The following is a 14,286-nucleotide window of genomic DNA, read 5'->3' as shown; positions in this document are numbered from 1 at the left end:
AGAGGGTGGTGGGAGTCTGGAACTCACTGCATGAAAAGGTGGTGAGGCAGAGACCTCCCCACCAAGCCGTGTCACAGGGTGGAGAAGCTAACCTCCACCCCAACAGGACCCGCCTCCAGGCAAACAGTTAACATTTGCTCCGTACCTGCCTGCCGCCCAAGCCGGTCTGAACCCCCGAAAAAAGGCTTTGAGGGGCCCTGGTTCGAACTTCACGAGCACTACCGACCCCGAGAAACGTCCCTCCAACAAACCCCTCACATTCCACGTAACTGTCCTAACCGGGGGGGGGGGGGGGGGGGGGGGGGGTTGTATCGATCCCCTCCCCCAACGTTTCACACCTCCTCGGCACATCAAAATCTGTTCTACCAGGCTCTGATGGCTGCAGTCCCTCCCCCACCACACTCACGTTCACGTGCCAGATCACTGACATGGGTACCACAATTACACGCAAGAACACCACCCACCAGGTACGTGGTACATACTCGTGCGACTCGGCCAACATGGTCTACCTCATATGCTGCAGGAAAGGATGTCCCGAAGCGTGGTACATTGGTGAGACAATGCAAACGCTGCGACAACGGATGAATGAACATCGCGCAACTATCGCCAGGCAGGAATGTTCCCTTCCAGTCGGGGAACACTTCAGCAGTCAAGCGCATTCAGCCTCCGATCTTCAGGTAAGCGTTCTTCAAGGTGGCCTTCAGGACGCGCGACAACGTAGAATTGCCGAGCAGAAACTTATACCCAAGTTCTGCACACATGAGTATGGCCTCAACCGGGTCCTTGGGTTCATGTCGCATTACACTCACCCCCCCGCCATCTGGCCTGGGCTTGCGAAATCCTACCAACTGTCCTGGCTTGAGACAATTCACACCTCTTTAACCTGTGATTATCCCTCTCTCTGGGGCTGTAAACACTCAAATTACCTGCAAAGACTCACATTGATAGTATTGTATTGCATCATTGACTTTGTCGATATACATGTTTCTGGAACCCACCTCTTCATTCACCTGAGGAAGGAGCAGTGGTCCGAAAGTTAGTGATTCGAAACAAACCTGTTGGACTTTAACCTGGTGTTGTAAGACATCTTACTTGTCCAAACAGGCAACTTCAATTAATTTAACACATATAACAACATGCAGTTAAAAATAAAGCTGCATACACTCCTCCACCCCGCTACACTCAGTCCAAGACCAATCCTCAGTCCCAATTCTCACTTCTGCCACAGTCCTTCTGCCTTCACAAATGCCTCCGCTTCCACTGTCTCAAAATAAAAATCTTTGGAGTTATAGGTTACCCTCTGCTCAGCTGGGTACACTATGCAGCATCGCACTCTGCTGTTATACAGTGCCATCTTCACTCGGCCAAAGGCCATCCGCCTCCTCCACAGTAAAGTCCTGGTATATACATGTACCAGCTCCAGCCCACTGCACGTCCTGCTTCTGCTTTGCCCAACGCAGGTGCTTCTCCTTCACACAGTACCTACGGAAACAATTAATCACTGCTCTTGGTAGCTCATTCGCTTTTGGTTTAGGCCTCCATGCCCTGTGAGCCCGATCTAGTTCGTACCGAGAGGGAACTTCCTGCTCCCCCAACAGCTCCACCAACATCTTGGCAAAATACTCCGTCGGCCTCAGGCCCTTCACCCCTTCGGGCAGGCCCACGATCCTCAGATTTTGTCGCCTAGATCTGTTTTCCAGGTCCTCCACTATGGCTCACAGACGCTGTTGGCCTCCACCACCCTCTGAAGCTCCTCACCCATCGACGTGAGCTGATCACTGTGTTGCGACAAGGCGTCTTCCACTCTCTTCAGTTTTTCACGCTGCTCTCGCACCTCGGCCAGTGTCCTCGACACAGCCGCCTTCCCCGGGGCAATCGCCTCCTCCACCAGCACCTTCAATGCTGCCATCATCTCTTTCCTCATCGCCTCCATGTGCTTTGCAAACTGTTTTTCAAGTTCCACGACCATCTTTTCTGCCGTGAACAGTGCGGCCCCACTCAGCGTCCCACCCTCTGCCAGTTGCTGAGCCGACCCTTCCACTCAACGGCGAACCTTCATTCGCCCCCTTTTTCATGGCCACTTTCTTATGGGTTTGGGGATCTTTCTCCTGGAGTCCTGCACTTATTTAACCAAAAATTGCTCCTGGGACCGGGCATAAAAAAAAATCAAGCCTCAAGCAGGAGCCAACTGTGCGATCTCCTCCTGCATGCCGCCACCAAAAGTCGACCCTCATAACATTTAAGAAGTATTTAGATATGCACTTGTGATGCCAAGGCATACAAGACTATGGGCCAAGTACTGGAAAATGGGATTAGAATAGTTAGGTGGTTATTTTTGACCAGTGCAGACGTGATGGGCCAAAGGGCTTTTGCTGTGCTGTAAACCTCTATGACTCTTGAGTTTCATGGACTAGGAGCCCTCGAGAGAGTTAACAAAGTGGGTGCTGGTCCTATAGAAAGTGAGTCTGGGGAATTAATAAGGATAATTAAGGAGATGGCAAATCAATTGAAGAGGTAATTTGCATCAGCCGTCATATCAGATAACAACGCCAGAAATAGCTGAAGAGATGGAGTAACTCAAGGAAATAATACTTAGCAAATTGTTGGAGGTGTGGGCTGACAAATTCCCCTGGTCCCAAAAGACTTCATCTCAGGATCTTAAAATAAGAGGCTTGTGATACAGTTGACGCACTGCTTTTAATTTTCAAAAATTCCCTCTATTCAGAGAATGTGCCATTGGGAAAATGGCAAATATAGCTTTATTTTTATCTGCATGTTGTTTATGCAAAAAGGGAGGGAGTCAGAAAGCAGGAAAGTACAGGCTAGTTAGCTTAACATCTGTCACCGGGAAATGTTAGAAGCTATTAATAAGGATCTCATGGCAGGGCACTTGGAGAAATTCAAGGCAATCAGGCAGAGTCAACATGGTTCTGTGAAAGGGGAATTATGTTTACCCAACTTACTGGAGTTCTTTGAAGGAGTCATCTATGCCGTTGATAAATAGGAACTGGCAGATGTACTGTATTTAGATTTCCAGAAGACGTTTGATAAGGTTATTGAGAAAAAAAAGCTCATGTTGTAGGGAGTAACATTGTCATGGATAGAAGATTGGTTCACTAGCAAGAAGCAGAGTAGTCATAAATTGGTCTCTTTCTAGTTGACAAGATGTAATGAGTGGTGTGCCATAGGGATCAGTGCTGAAGCCTCAACTTTTTACAATATTTATAAATGGCTTGTATGCTAGACCAAAGGTATGATTGCTTAATTTGCTGATGGTATAAACATAAGTAGGAAAGTAAATTCTGAACAGTATGTTAAGGAGGCTACAAAGAAACATGGGTTGAGTTGGTAAAATCTGGCAAATGTATAATGTAGGCAAATGTGAAATTATCCATTTTGGTAGGAAGAATAAAAAAAAGCATATTTTCTAAATGGTGTTGAGATTGCAAGCACGGAGATGCAGAGGGATGTAGGGGTCCTAGTCCATGAATCACAAAAGGGTAGTATACAGGTACAGCGGTAATCAGGAAAACTAATAGAATTATATAGTCTATAACAAGAGGAATTGAATATAAAAAATTGGGAGCTGATACTCCGGTTGAAAAGGACACCGGTGAGACCATATCTGGATTACCGTGTACGGTGCTGGTCTCCTCAATTAAGGAAAGATGTAAATGAAATTTAAGACAGAGATGAGGAGAAATCTTTTTGGAGCGCGTGAATCTTTGGATTTATCTTCCTCAAAAGGCAGTGGAAATACAGTCCTTGAATATTTTTAAGATGTGGAGATGCCGGCGTTGGACTGGGGTGAGTAAGAAGTCTTACAGGTTAAAGTCCAACAGGTTTGGTTCAAACATGAGCTTTCGGAGCACTGCTACTTCCTCAGGCAATCTTGGTGAACAAGAGGGTGAAAGGTTATCAGGGATAGATGGGAGGTTGCAATCAGATTAGCCATAATCTTACTGAATGGTGGAGTACACTTGAGGGACTGAGTGGCCGACTCCATGTCACACTCCATCCTGACTTGGAATCATATGTGTTGCCTTTCCTTCATGGTCATTGTGTCAAAATCCTGAAACTCCCGTCCGAACAACACTGCGGGTATTCCCACAACACGGACTGCAGGGATTTTAAAAAAAGGCAGCTCACCACTACCTTCTCAAGCGCAATGTCAGCCTAGCCAGTGACTCCCACATCCCATAAAAAATGCAATTTTAAAAAACTTACTGACCTGATTTTATACACTCTGAACTCGGTGAAAAGAAAAGTCTATTTCATTGGATGAAATGTACATTTATAACAGCCCAAGTCATAATTTAAAAAAATCTCTGGCACACAAAACTAACTACAAATGTGGAGTCTCATCCTTTCAGATTTTAATTGTCACTGAAGTTAAAATAAATGTGATTTTAAAAAAAAAACATTCTGTGCACAATTTGACATTGATTAACTTGCTGGTTCTGGCACACTATATTGTTCACAGGCCCCAGATTTCCTGTAGAGGGTGCTTCACTTTCTGGATAGAAAGCCAACAGCAACTTCCTCAGCAAAAGCTCAAAGTCTCCAGGCAAGTGTCATAAACAGGTGGTGCCACTGGTTTGCCACTGACCACAAAATCCAGCTCATTAATTACAGTTAAGTGGTTGGGCTAGTTTTCAAAGTCACAAACAAATCTCTTCACTCCAAAAGCAAGTCTCAGCTTGTTCCAATTCTTTGCTGCTGCAGAATACTTTGCTCAATTGTGCATGTAAAGAAAAAATTCAATTCACGGATGACTTCAGCAAGTTTATCATCTAGTTTGGCATGGAGCTACCAAGATCAGGAATTAATTTCCACAGTTAAGGTAATTGTTTTGATGTGGTCTACATGAACATTTCTCCGAGTCCCAGTTGGTAATGCACAACTGTCCTCAATGTGCCTGGATGATGAAGAGGAAAAACAGCCAAGATTCATTCCTACTTCCATCCATTTAAGAAAAGTGGCAATTTGGGAACGTGCTGCAAACGCATAGAATCATAAATTCCCTACAGTGCAGAAATAAGCCATTCAGCTCATCGAGTCTGCACCGACCCTATGTGAGATTCCACTCACCCACCCTATATGGGCAGCATGATAGCACAGTGGTTAGAACTGTTTCTTCAGGGTCCAGGCTCCTAGGTTCGATTCCCGGCTTGGGTCACTACTGCCTGTGCAAACATTCGCCCCATGTCTGCGTGGGTTTCCTCAGGGTTCTCCAGTTTCCTCCCACAAGTCCCGAAAAACATGCTGTTAGGTGAAATGGACATTCTGAATACTGCCTCTGTGTACCCGAACAGGTGCCAGAGTGTGGCGATTTGGGGATTTTCACATTAACTTCATTGCTTGTGACATTAATAAAGATTATTATTTCCGTAATCCACCTCACCTACACATCTTTGGACATTAGGGGGCAATTTAGCATGGCCATTCCACCTCTTTGGACTGTGGGAGGAAAGCCACGCAGACACAGGGAGAACATGCAAACTTTACACAGACATTCATCCAAGGTTGGAATCAAACCCAGGTCCCTGGCACTGTAACCACTGTGCCACCAATTGAGACTTGCACTGCTAAAAACTACTGCAACAGAACAGACCTTATTTTTCACCGAGTTCAGTAATTATAAAATCATGACAATGCAACTTCGTCCACCATCATGATCTAAGATTGCTTAGATTAGAAACGGGGGGGCAGCATGGTGGCACAGTGGATAGCATTGCTGCCTACGGCGCTGAGGACCCGGGTTCGAATCCCGGCTCTGGGTCACTGTCCGTGAGGAGTTTGCACATTCTCCCCGTGTCTGCGTGGGTTTCACCCCCACAACCCAAAGATGTGCAGGATAGGTGGATTGGCCACGCTAAATTGCCCCTTAATTGGAAAAATAATTGGGTACTCTAAATTTTAAAAAAAAGATTAGAAACGGGAAAATGTCCAAGAAATTGTTAACATGGGACAGCACAAGAAAGAAAAGAATTAGAGTGTATGTAGGGTGATGGACCATCAATAATAGACAAAACCAGTTATAGAACTAAATTGTGGCTTTAATATACTGAGATATGTGCCTGCCTGCTGCTGATCCCTCACTGGGGGCAGGGCCACATATCAGCCAACTATAAACAAAGCCCAAGGGGCGGAGCCACAGGCGGAGCCAACAGAAGCAACAACAACAACAGTAAGTAACAATGAACAAACAATAACAGTGAATATATACAGCAGTGAGTAACAGTGGAACGTGGTTCACCACATAGGGGCTGAGGGGAAAGAATTTAGATACAAGTACTAGCCAATACTTGTGACAATTCTGGCAGTTTGATTTGTTACAATGATATTGACCAGCTACCAGATAGCATTCTTCTTTTTTATCCAACTGCAAGTACAGATTTTCTTTTCAATAGACGTTTGTACCGAAGGCACTGATCTATCAAGAGTTACTCAGGTAGCTGCTGCTACCTCATCCAAATGGATCTTATTATCCACAGCCTCAATAGCTCATTCTCCACTCACTCAATATCACACACTTGACTTTCCTACATTACAACAGTGACTACATTTCAAAAGTACTTCATTTGCCAGAAATAATCCTTGGGATATTGAGGTCATGAAAGGTGCTACAAAACTTATTTCCATTGGATATATCATCGTCGATACTGGAGATGGAGCAAGAACCAGAACCTAGGCTGATATTTCCTCTTCCAAGCTAAGATGGAGGGGCAATTTTTACTGTAATTGTTACCATAGTAACTGTATAATTGCAGCAAGACATCTCTGCTCTTGTACTTGAATTCTCTCGCTATGAAGGCCTTCTTTACTGCCTGCTGCACCTGCATGTTTACCTTCAGCGATTGGTGTACGAGGACAGCCAGGGCTCATTGCATATTCCCCTCTCCTATTTTATGATCATTCAGATAATAACCTGAATGATAATAATAACAGCTCCATTGCTGTGAGATACTCTCCTTCAGGCCGGAGGTAAGTCAGCATTAAAACCCAAACAGTCTTAAGTTTATATCCCGCCTCCTACCATACTTTTTGAGTATGTTAGTTCAATCAACTCATATCTGCATGATCACAAAAAGATACAGTTTATAAATTTAGTGTAGCCAAATTATTTTTCCTTTCCAATTAAGGGGCAACTTAGTGTGGCCAATCCACCTAATCAGCACATCTTTGGATTGTGGGGGTGAAACCCACGCGGACATGGGGAGAATGTGCAAACTCCACACAGACAGTGACCCAGGGCCAGGATTCGAACCTGGGTCCTCAGCGCTGCAGTCCCAGTGCTAACCTCTGCGCCGCATGCCACCCTAGAAAGGTACAAGTATTGGTATTAATCTTCCTACTCTGATCATCCAGTCCGGGCTGGGACATCAACTATAATTCACCTCAAAACCCTCCTGTGCAATGTTGGTGGATGGGAGGAGAGGAAGTAATGGGATGAAATCAGCCCAGGTTTCCATTAATAGTTAGTTACCTTAAGTTTGATTGAAGGTAAAACTGAACTGACTGAGATACGTTTTGCTGTTTAAACCCAGCCAATTACACCCATATAAAAATAAAATGCTGTTAAGGCCTTTTGAACATAATTTCCACAGAACCAGTAGGAGAGAAAGGAGGAAACTGGAATAAGACAAACTTGATGATTGAGATAAATTTACAGGAAGAAATGGTAAAAAGAACCATAGTATGCCACTGAGTGGTGAAGTCAGGCTCACCAATTGATGTAATGAACACAAAGTTAAAGTATTGCCAAAGATGCATTCCATTGTTGCAACTTTCAGCTATCTGAATCGAGGCAGAATATTTGGTTACCAAATACCTTATAGAAGTTGTGACAGAGAATTTTCAGGGCAGAAAGAGGCCATTCGGCCCATCGAGTCTGCACGGCCCTTGGAAAGAGCATCACACTTCCAACCTATCCCTGTAACCCAGTAACCCCACCTACCTTTTTGGACACTGAGGGCAATTTAGCATAGCCAATCCACCTAACCTGCATACCTTTGGACTGTGGGAGGAAACCAGAGCACCCGGAGGAAACCCACGCATATACAGGGAGAACGTGCAGGCTCTGCACAGACAGTGACCCAAGCCGGGAATTTAACCTGGACCCTGAAGCTGTGAAGCAATTGTGCTAACCACTGTGCTGATGTGCTGCCTTTTTTCTTTCTGAAATTACCAACAATATAGCAGTACCTTATGGTAAAACCTAGAGTAGGTTGTAAAGACAGATCTTTGAAAAAAGTTTCAATCCAATTAAAATCCATTAATTCTAGCCAAGTTACATATTTAAAACGCAATACAGGCGGCATGTGGTGCAGTGGATAGCACTGGGACTGCGGCGCTGAGGACCCGGGTTCGAATCCCGGACCTCGGTCACGGTCCGTATGGAGTTTGCACATTCTCCCCATGTCTGCATGGGTTTCACCCCACAACCCAAAGATGTGCAGGTTAGGTGGAATGGCCATACTAAATTGCCCCTTAATTAGAAAACAAAAATAATTGGATACAAAAAAAAACTCAAGAGTTGGTTCTAAAAAAGATATATATTTACTTTTGTCTTTCAGTCATATTCTTATTAGAATGCTTTAGATTATATGGCTGACCCGAAGAGTAGATCCTTTTTGATGTTACTCCCCCAATTGAGATAGGAAGTTGTTCCACCCCAATGAGTGTGGTGGGTATTGGCATTCCATATTAACAATTCTGATGCCGAATATGAAACCATAACAGGAAGATTACCTGTTGCTAGCTACCCTTAGTTAACAGCTGTACATAACACAAAGTAACAAGGTTCCTCCGTCCCTGTTGCTGAAATCAACAGTGGGGAGCCAGAGCTCCAGAAGAACCGTGGGGCAGAGGTGAGTGCAGTGAGCATTACTAAGGAAAAGGTTCTGGGGAAACTGAAAGGTCTGAAGGAGGATAAATCACCTAGACCGGATGGACTACACCCAGGGTTCTAAATGAGATAGCTCAAGAGATTGTGGAGGCATTGGTGGTGATCTTTCAGGAATCACCGGAGGCAGGAAGGGTCCCAGAGGACTGAAAAGTGGCTAGTGTAACCACCCTTGTTTAAGAAGGGAGGGACGCAGAAGACAGGAAATTATAGGCCAGTTAGCCTGACTTTGGTCATTGGTCCATTATTAAAGATGAAATTGCGGAGTACTTGGAAGTGCATAAAATAGGACTGAGTCAACATGGCTTCGTCAAGGGGAGGTCATGTCTGACAAATCTGTTAAGAGTTCTTTGAGGAAGTAACAAGGAAGTGAGACAAAAGAGACAGTGGACGTGATTTATTTAGATTTCCAGAAAACCTTTGACAAGGTGCCGCATAAGAAATTGTTAAATAAGTTAAGAGCTCATGGTGTTAAAGGTAAGATCCTGGCATGGATAGAGGATTGGCAGAAGGCAGAGAGCGGGGATAAAGGGGTCTTTTTCAGGATGGCAGCCTGTGACTAGTGGTGTACCTCAGGGGTCGGTGCTGGGACCACAAATTTTCACAATATACATTAATGATCTGGAAGAAGGAACTGAAGGCACGTTGCTAAGTTTGCAGATGGTTGTAGCCACCTGGGGTGGCCACTGCCCAACACAAAATGGAAGATTGCAAGGAATGCAGGGAAAATGGACATGTTGGAAAGCAAGCAGCTTGCAAGGCGATTGTATATTGGTACGACTGCAGAAACCAGTTTTGACTGTTGCAGAAACCAGACAGCACTGTGAAAAGAAACCAGTTAACATACTAATGAGGCAATACCGGGCGAGTCCCAGATACAATGGACACAAGTTAAGCACAAATCGATACATTCTATGGAAGGCCAGACCCTGTGGCGCCAGAGAAGCCCAAAACAATAGGTCCCAAGAACCGCCCCAGTGACCGAGGAACTGCCCTATGATTGGGGGGTTCAAACATATCGATTGGGAAGAGACCCAATCGATTCCAAGCATGTAAGGGAGTCCGCCCAAAGGGGCGTGGACCCCCTGGGACCTATAAAAGAAAGGTCCCACACATGGTTCAGTCTCCTGTCTCCTGTCTCCTACTCCAGCCGTCGAGCAGCAGCCACCAACAAGTAAGTGCCTAACGACGACCGCTACCAGAAATAGGCACTCCTGAAGTCTGCAGACCAGAGCAGAGCAAGAGGCTTTGTTCCCTGACCCAGCAGTTTCTTCGAGATAAGTATTAGTTGTTTAGCAGTAGGAGTAAGTTTAATCCTTTTGCGTGTGCATGGGTAGTTATTATAATTGTATTATAATAAACTCTAGTTGTTTGGACTTACTAATTAGTGTACGGTTTTATTGCTTTGAACTTCACCTTGAAGCTTGTGGCGGTGTCTTAACGGCACCTGGCGACTCCAGAGCTTGGAACAAGAAACAGAGCCAAATTGAGTGTTAAGCACACTTACCCAGAACGAGCAACATGGTACAGAGATCTGTAGAGGGGCAGGTAAGATTGAAAAAGCAGGAGGGCAGCAGAAGGACTTAGACAGGCTAGGAGAATGGGCAAAGAAGTGGCAGATGGAATACAATGTGGAAAAGTGTGAGGTTATGCACCTTGGAAGGAGAAATGGAGGCACAGACTATTTTCTAAATGGGAAGATGCTTAGTAAATCAGAAGCACAAAGGGATTTGGGAGTCCTTATTCGTGATTCTCTTAAGGTTAATGTGCAGGTTCAGCCAGCAGTTAGGAAGGCAAATGCAATGTTAGCATTCATGTCAAGAGGGCTAGAATACAAGACCAGTGATGTACTTCTGAGGCTATATAAGGTGCTGGTCAGACCCCATTTAGAGTATTGTGAACAGTTTTGGGCCCCCATTAAGGAAGGATGTGCTGGCCTTGGAAAGGGTCCAGAGGAGGTTCACAAGAATGATCCCTGGAATGAAGAGCTTGTCGTATGAGGAACAGCTGAGGACTCTGGGTCTGTACTTGTTGGAGCTTAGAAGGATGAGGGGGGATCTTATTGAAACTTGCAGGGTACTGCGTTCTCTGGATAGAGTGGACATGGAGAGGATGTTTCCACTTGTAGGAAAAACTAGAACCAGAGGACACAATCTCAGACTAATGGGGCGATCCTTTAAAACAGAGATGAGAAGGAATTTCTCAGCCAGAGGGTGATGAATCTGTGGAACTCTTTGCCGCAGAAGGCTGTGGAGGCCAAATCACTGAGTGTCTTTAAGACAAAGATAGATAGGTTTTTGATCAATAAGGGGATCAGGGGTTATGGGGAGAAGGCAGGAGAATGGGGACGAGAAAAATATCAGCCATGATTGAATGGCGGAGCAGACTCGATGGGCCGAGTGGTCGAATTCTGCTCCTATGTCTTATGGTTCTCCCCTGACATAACTAATCCCATGGACTCCTGATAGACCTCCAACGTGTTCAACCTCATAAACTTGAGGCCATCCATCCAAAACTTTGCTGCCAGTTCCTTAGTCACACCAAGTCCTGTCCACTCTTCACCTCAGTACTCGCTGATCACTGGCACCAGGACAAGCAACATGCCAATTTAAGAAACATTCTCACCCCTGTTTTCATGTCCCAGCATAGATTCACCCCTCAAATGTATTTATGCTCCTTTAATTCAGGGCCTTTGAGAATTCCTGATTTTCATCGATCCATCATTGGTGGCCATGCCTTTAGCTGTCAAAGTTTGGGAATTTCTTCCCTAAAGCCTTGGAGAATCTTGAAAACCTACCTCTTCCAACAAGTTTGTGACCATCTGCCCAAATACCTTCTTACATGGCTTGATATCTAATTTTCCTTTATGGTGCTACTGTTAAGCACCTTAGGGTGTTCCATTACATTAAAAGCACTAAGTTGTTGTGGTGGTGAAAATCAAGAGTTTCCTTTTTAAAAACTCAAGGAAATGCAGTCAATAATGTTTTCCCTTTTATAGGATAAGTAGCAAGGATACTCGAGGTGGTACAGCAGATAGTGAATGGATGATCTATAATTCTAGACTCTTTTTGGTGCTACAAGTGGATCCGTTTCTAGTTTCCCCCATTAACCTTTTTGCAAACTTGTTTTAATTACCAAAAGGGCCAATGCACCAGAGTCCTTCACTACCTCAACTGGTGACTTCCTGGAACAAGTTGCAGAGCGAGACTACACAAGCTGCTAGTTTATTGTAAATCCGTCCTCCTCGCTGCCTTGATTGTCCAGGAACAGCATCAACGCTAACATCCGATCTGCCGCATTGGTTGCAAGGTTGAATTGCAAACCTTCCTCAGTTACAAATGGACATCGTACAACTTTCCGCCCAGGGGAATAGACCAAACCCCGATAATCTCCGAATATTAATTGCAAACATTTCGAAAGGAAGCGAGAGGAAGGAAGCGAGAGTGCAAAGCACTTTGTAAACACTGTGGTAAACAGGGGTAGGCTGTTTATCTGCAAAACCAAATGTCCTTCTAACTTTAAGCAGCCGATTGAAAATGACCATTATAGCAGATCAAGCATTTTTCTTACATTATAAACTGCATATATCAACCTTCCTGGACATGATTTTTGGAAATTGTAAACATGTTTGGAGGTTCAGTGAAAGAGGCGATTGTCATTTTCAGCCATACACTCACCAGCACACTTTGGAGAATGTGTCTGCTCTTCTCTCGGACATCAGCGAAGGGACAGCTTCGTGACAGTCTCAGCAGAAGAAGTAGGAGTTTGCGGAGTTGAGCTGGTGGCTGCACTTGGTCACCATCCTGGCCACAGTGCTGGTCAAGGCATCTGTGCACCGTGCGAGCTGTGCTGTCCATCGCGGCCGTCCGGCTGCCCCCCTCCCGGCTGCAGATCAGCTCGCTCCATTTGCCGATGTCACAGCCCTGAGCTGGTTCCAAAGCTGCTGCTTGAGCGCCGCCTGAATCCCCTCCATCTCCATCCAGAGACATCACTGAAAGGAGCTGTCAAAAATGCCGCAGGCTACCGGGTTCCAGAACTTGAGGGAGCGAAGTCGCTCATTCACAGCCTTGATCTCATCTGCGGAACTCTGGAGGAAACAAGAAAATGTTTTTAAAGTTTTAAAGTCTCAGTTTTAAAACTTTTTCCCCTGCAGTAATTTTACAAACACAATTATTCCAACAAACATAATATAGACTTGGCTAATAGTCCCACTTTTGCAATACATTACAATCGAAACATTAATTTTAAAAAGCATTACGAACAGGAGTATGATTTCCCGCAGCTGATGCAACTTTTTGAAGTTAAATGGAATAGGGTGGCATTGCGCATGCCTCACCAGGCGCGGTGGGCTCTGGAGGTTGTAGTTCGGGCCGGTCTCTCACAGCTGTGCAGTGCGGCTTGGAGAACTACAACACCCGGCAGGCACCGCGGGATCACTCCAAAAAGGCACGCCCACGGCCCCTTGTTGACCGATCATACAAATGAAGCTGGGCTGACTGGAGACAAGTCTCAGCTCCTCAGTGAACACAGTAAGAAGTCTTACAACACCAGGTTAAAGTCCAACAGGTTTGTTTCAACCACGAGCTTTCTGAGCGCAGCTCCTTCCTCAGGTGAATGGCGAGGACATTCACCTGAGGAAGGAGCTGCGCTCCGAAAGCTCGTGGTTGAAACAAACCTGTTGGACTTTAACCTGGTGTTGTAAGACTTCTTACTGTGCTCACCCCAGTCCAACGCCAGCATCTCCACATCATGGCTCCTCAGTGAAGACACGGAGTTTCATACAGAATATAGACACATCTATGTCCTGACCTGTACTTAAAGAAACACAGACATTGATGTGACCATCAATTCACTAGAGACACTATTGGAAGTTAACTGTGGTTTTAATAGTCTTACAACTGAGCCTACCTGCGAGCAGAGGAACTGAGAGCAGGCTTACGGCTGCAGCGCATTATACTTCCGGTAGTGGGAGGGGCCATGGGCGGAGCAAAGGGTGGAGCCCTGTAGAAGCTCCTCATCTCCCCCTAAAGCAGAGCCGCGCAACGGCTCACATACAGAGCCCACAAGGACATAATACAATGCAATGCAATACAGTGTGAACCGCAATACAGTATAAATTCACCACCTTCACCCCCTGTAAATTAATCAAATCCGCGGGTGACGGGTCTACAAGTTGAGCCGGTCCGGTGGCCGAGTCGTCCTTTGGAATCGGCCGAGCACGGCGGTTGCAGCCTCTTCGGGTGGCTGGGTGGTAACGATCGGTGTGGGTATGAGGGTGGACTCCGGGGGTGTTTCGGCACGAGCTTCATTCCTGACCGGTGCGACGGGCGACGGGGGCGCAGGAAACCTACAGGCGCGGGGGCGCCGAGCGTGGGCAG

General features: G+C 45.6%; 1 protein-coding gene across 1 annotated transcript in view; it reads right to left on the bottom strand.

Moving 5' to 3' along the window:
* sesn2 (sestrin 2) overlaps positions 1-13,232 on the bottom strand; it is a 134,327-nt gene extending 121,095 nt beyond the window's left edge. The window contains exons 1-2 of the mRNA XM_038795288.1: positions 13,171-13,232; positions 12,586-12,995 (exon numbers count right to left, since the gene is read on the bottom strand). Of these exons, the coding sequence (XP_038651216.1) occupies positions 12,586-12,897 (312 nt within the window). The 5' untranslated portion in view covers positions 12,898-12,995; positions 13,171-13,232. The remainder of the gene's footprint in view (positions 1-12,585; positions 12,996-13,170) is intronic.
* Positions 13,233-14,286: the final 1,054 nt, after the last annotated feature.

The sequence above is a fragment of the Scyliorhinus canicula genome, chromosome 1, assembly GCF_902713615.1.
Source record: "Scyliorhinus canicula chromosome 1, sScyCan1.1, whole genome shotgun sequence".
In the NCBI taxonomy this organism is placed as follows: Eukaryota; Metazoa; Chordata; class Chondrichthyes; order Carcharhiniformes; family Scyliorhinidae; genus Scyliorhinus; species Scyliorhinus canicula.
The sequence above is the reverse complement of the archived record's forward strand: the minus strand, read 5'-3'. Positions and strand labels throughout refer to the sequence as shown.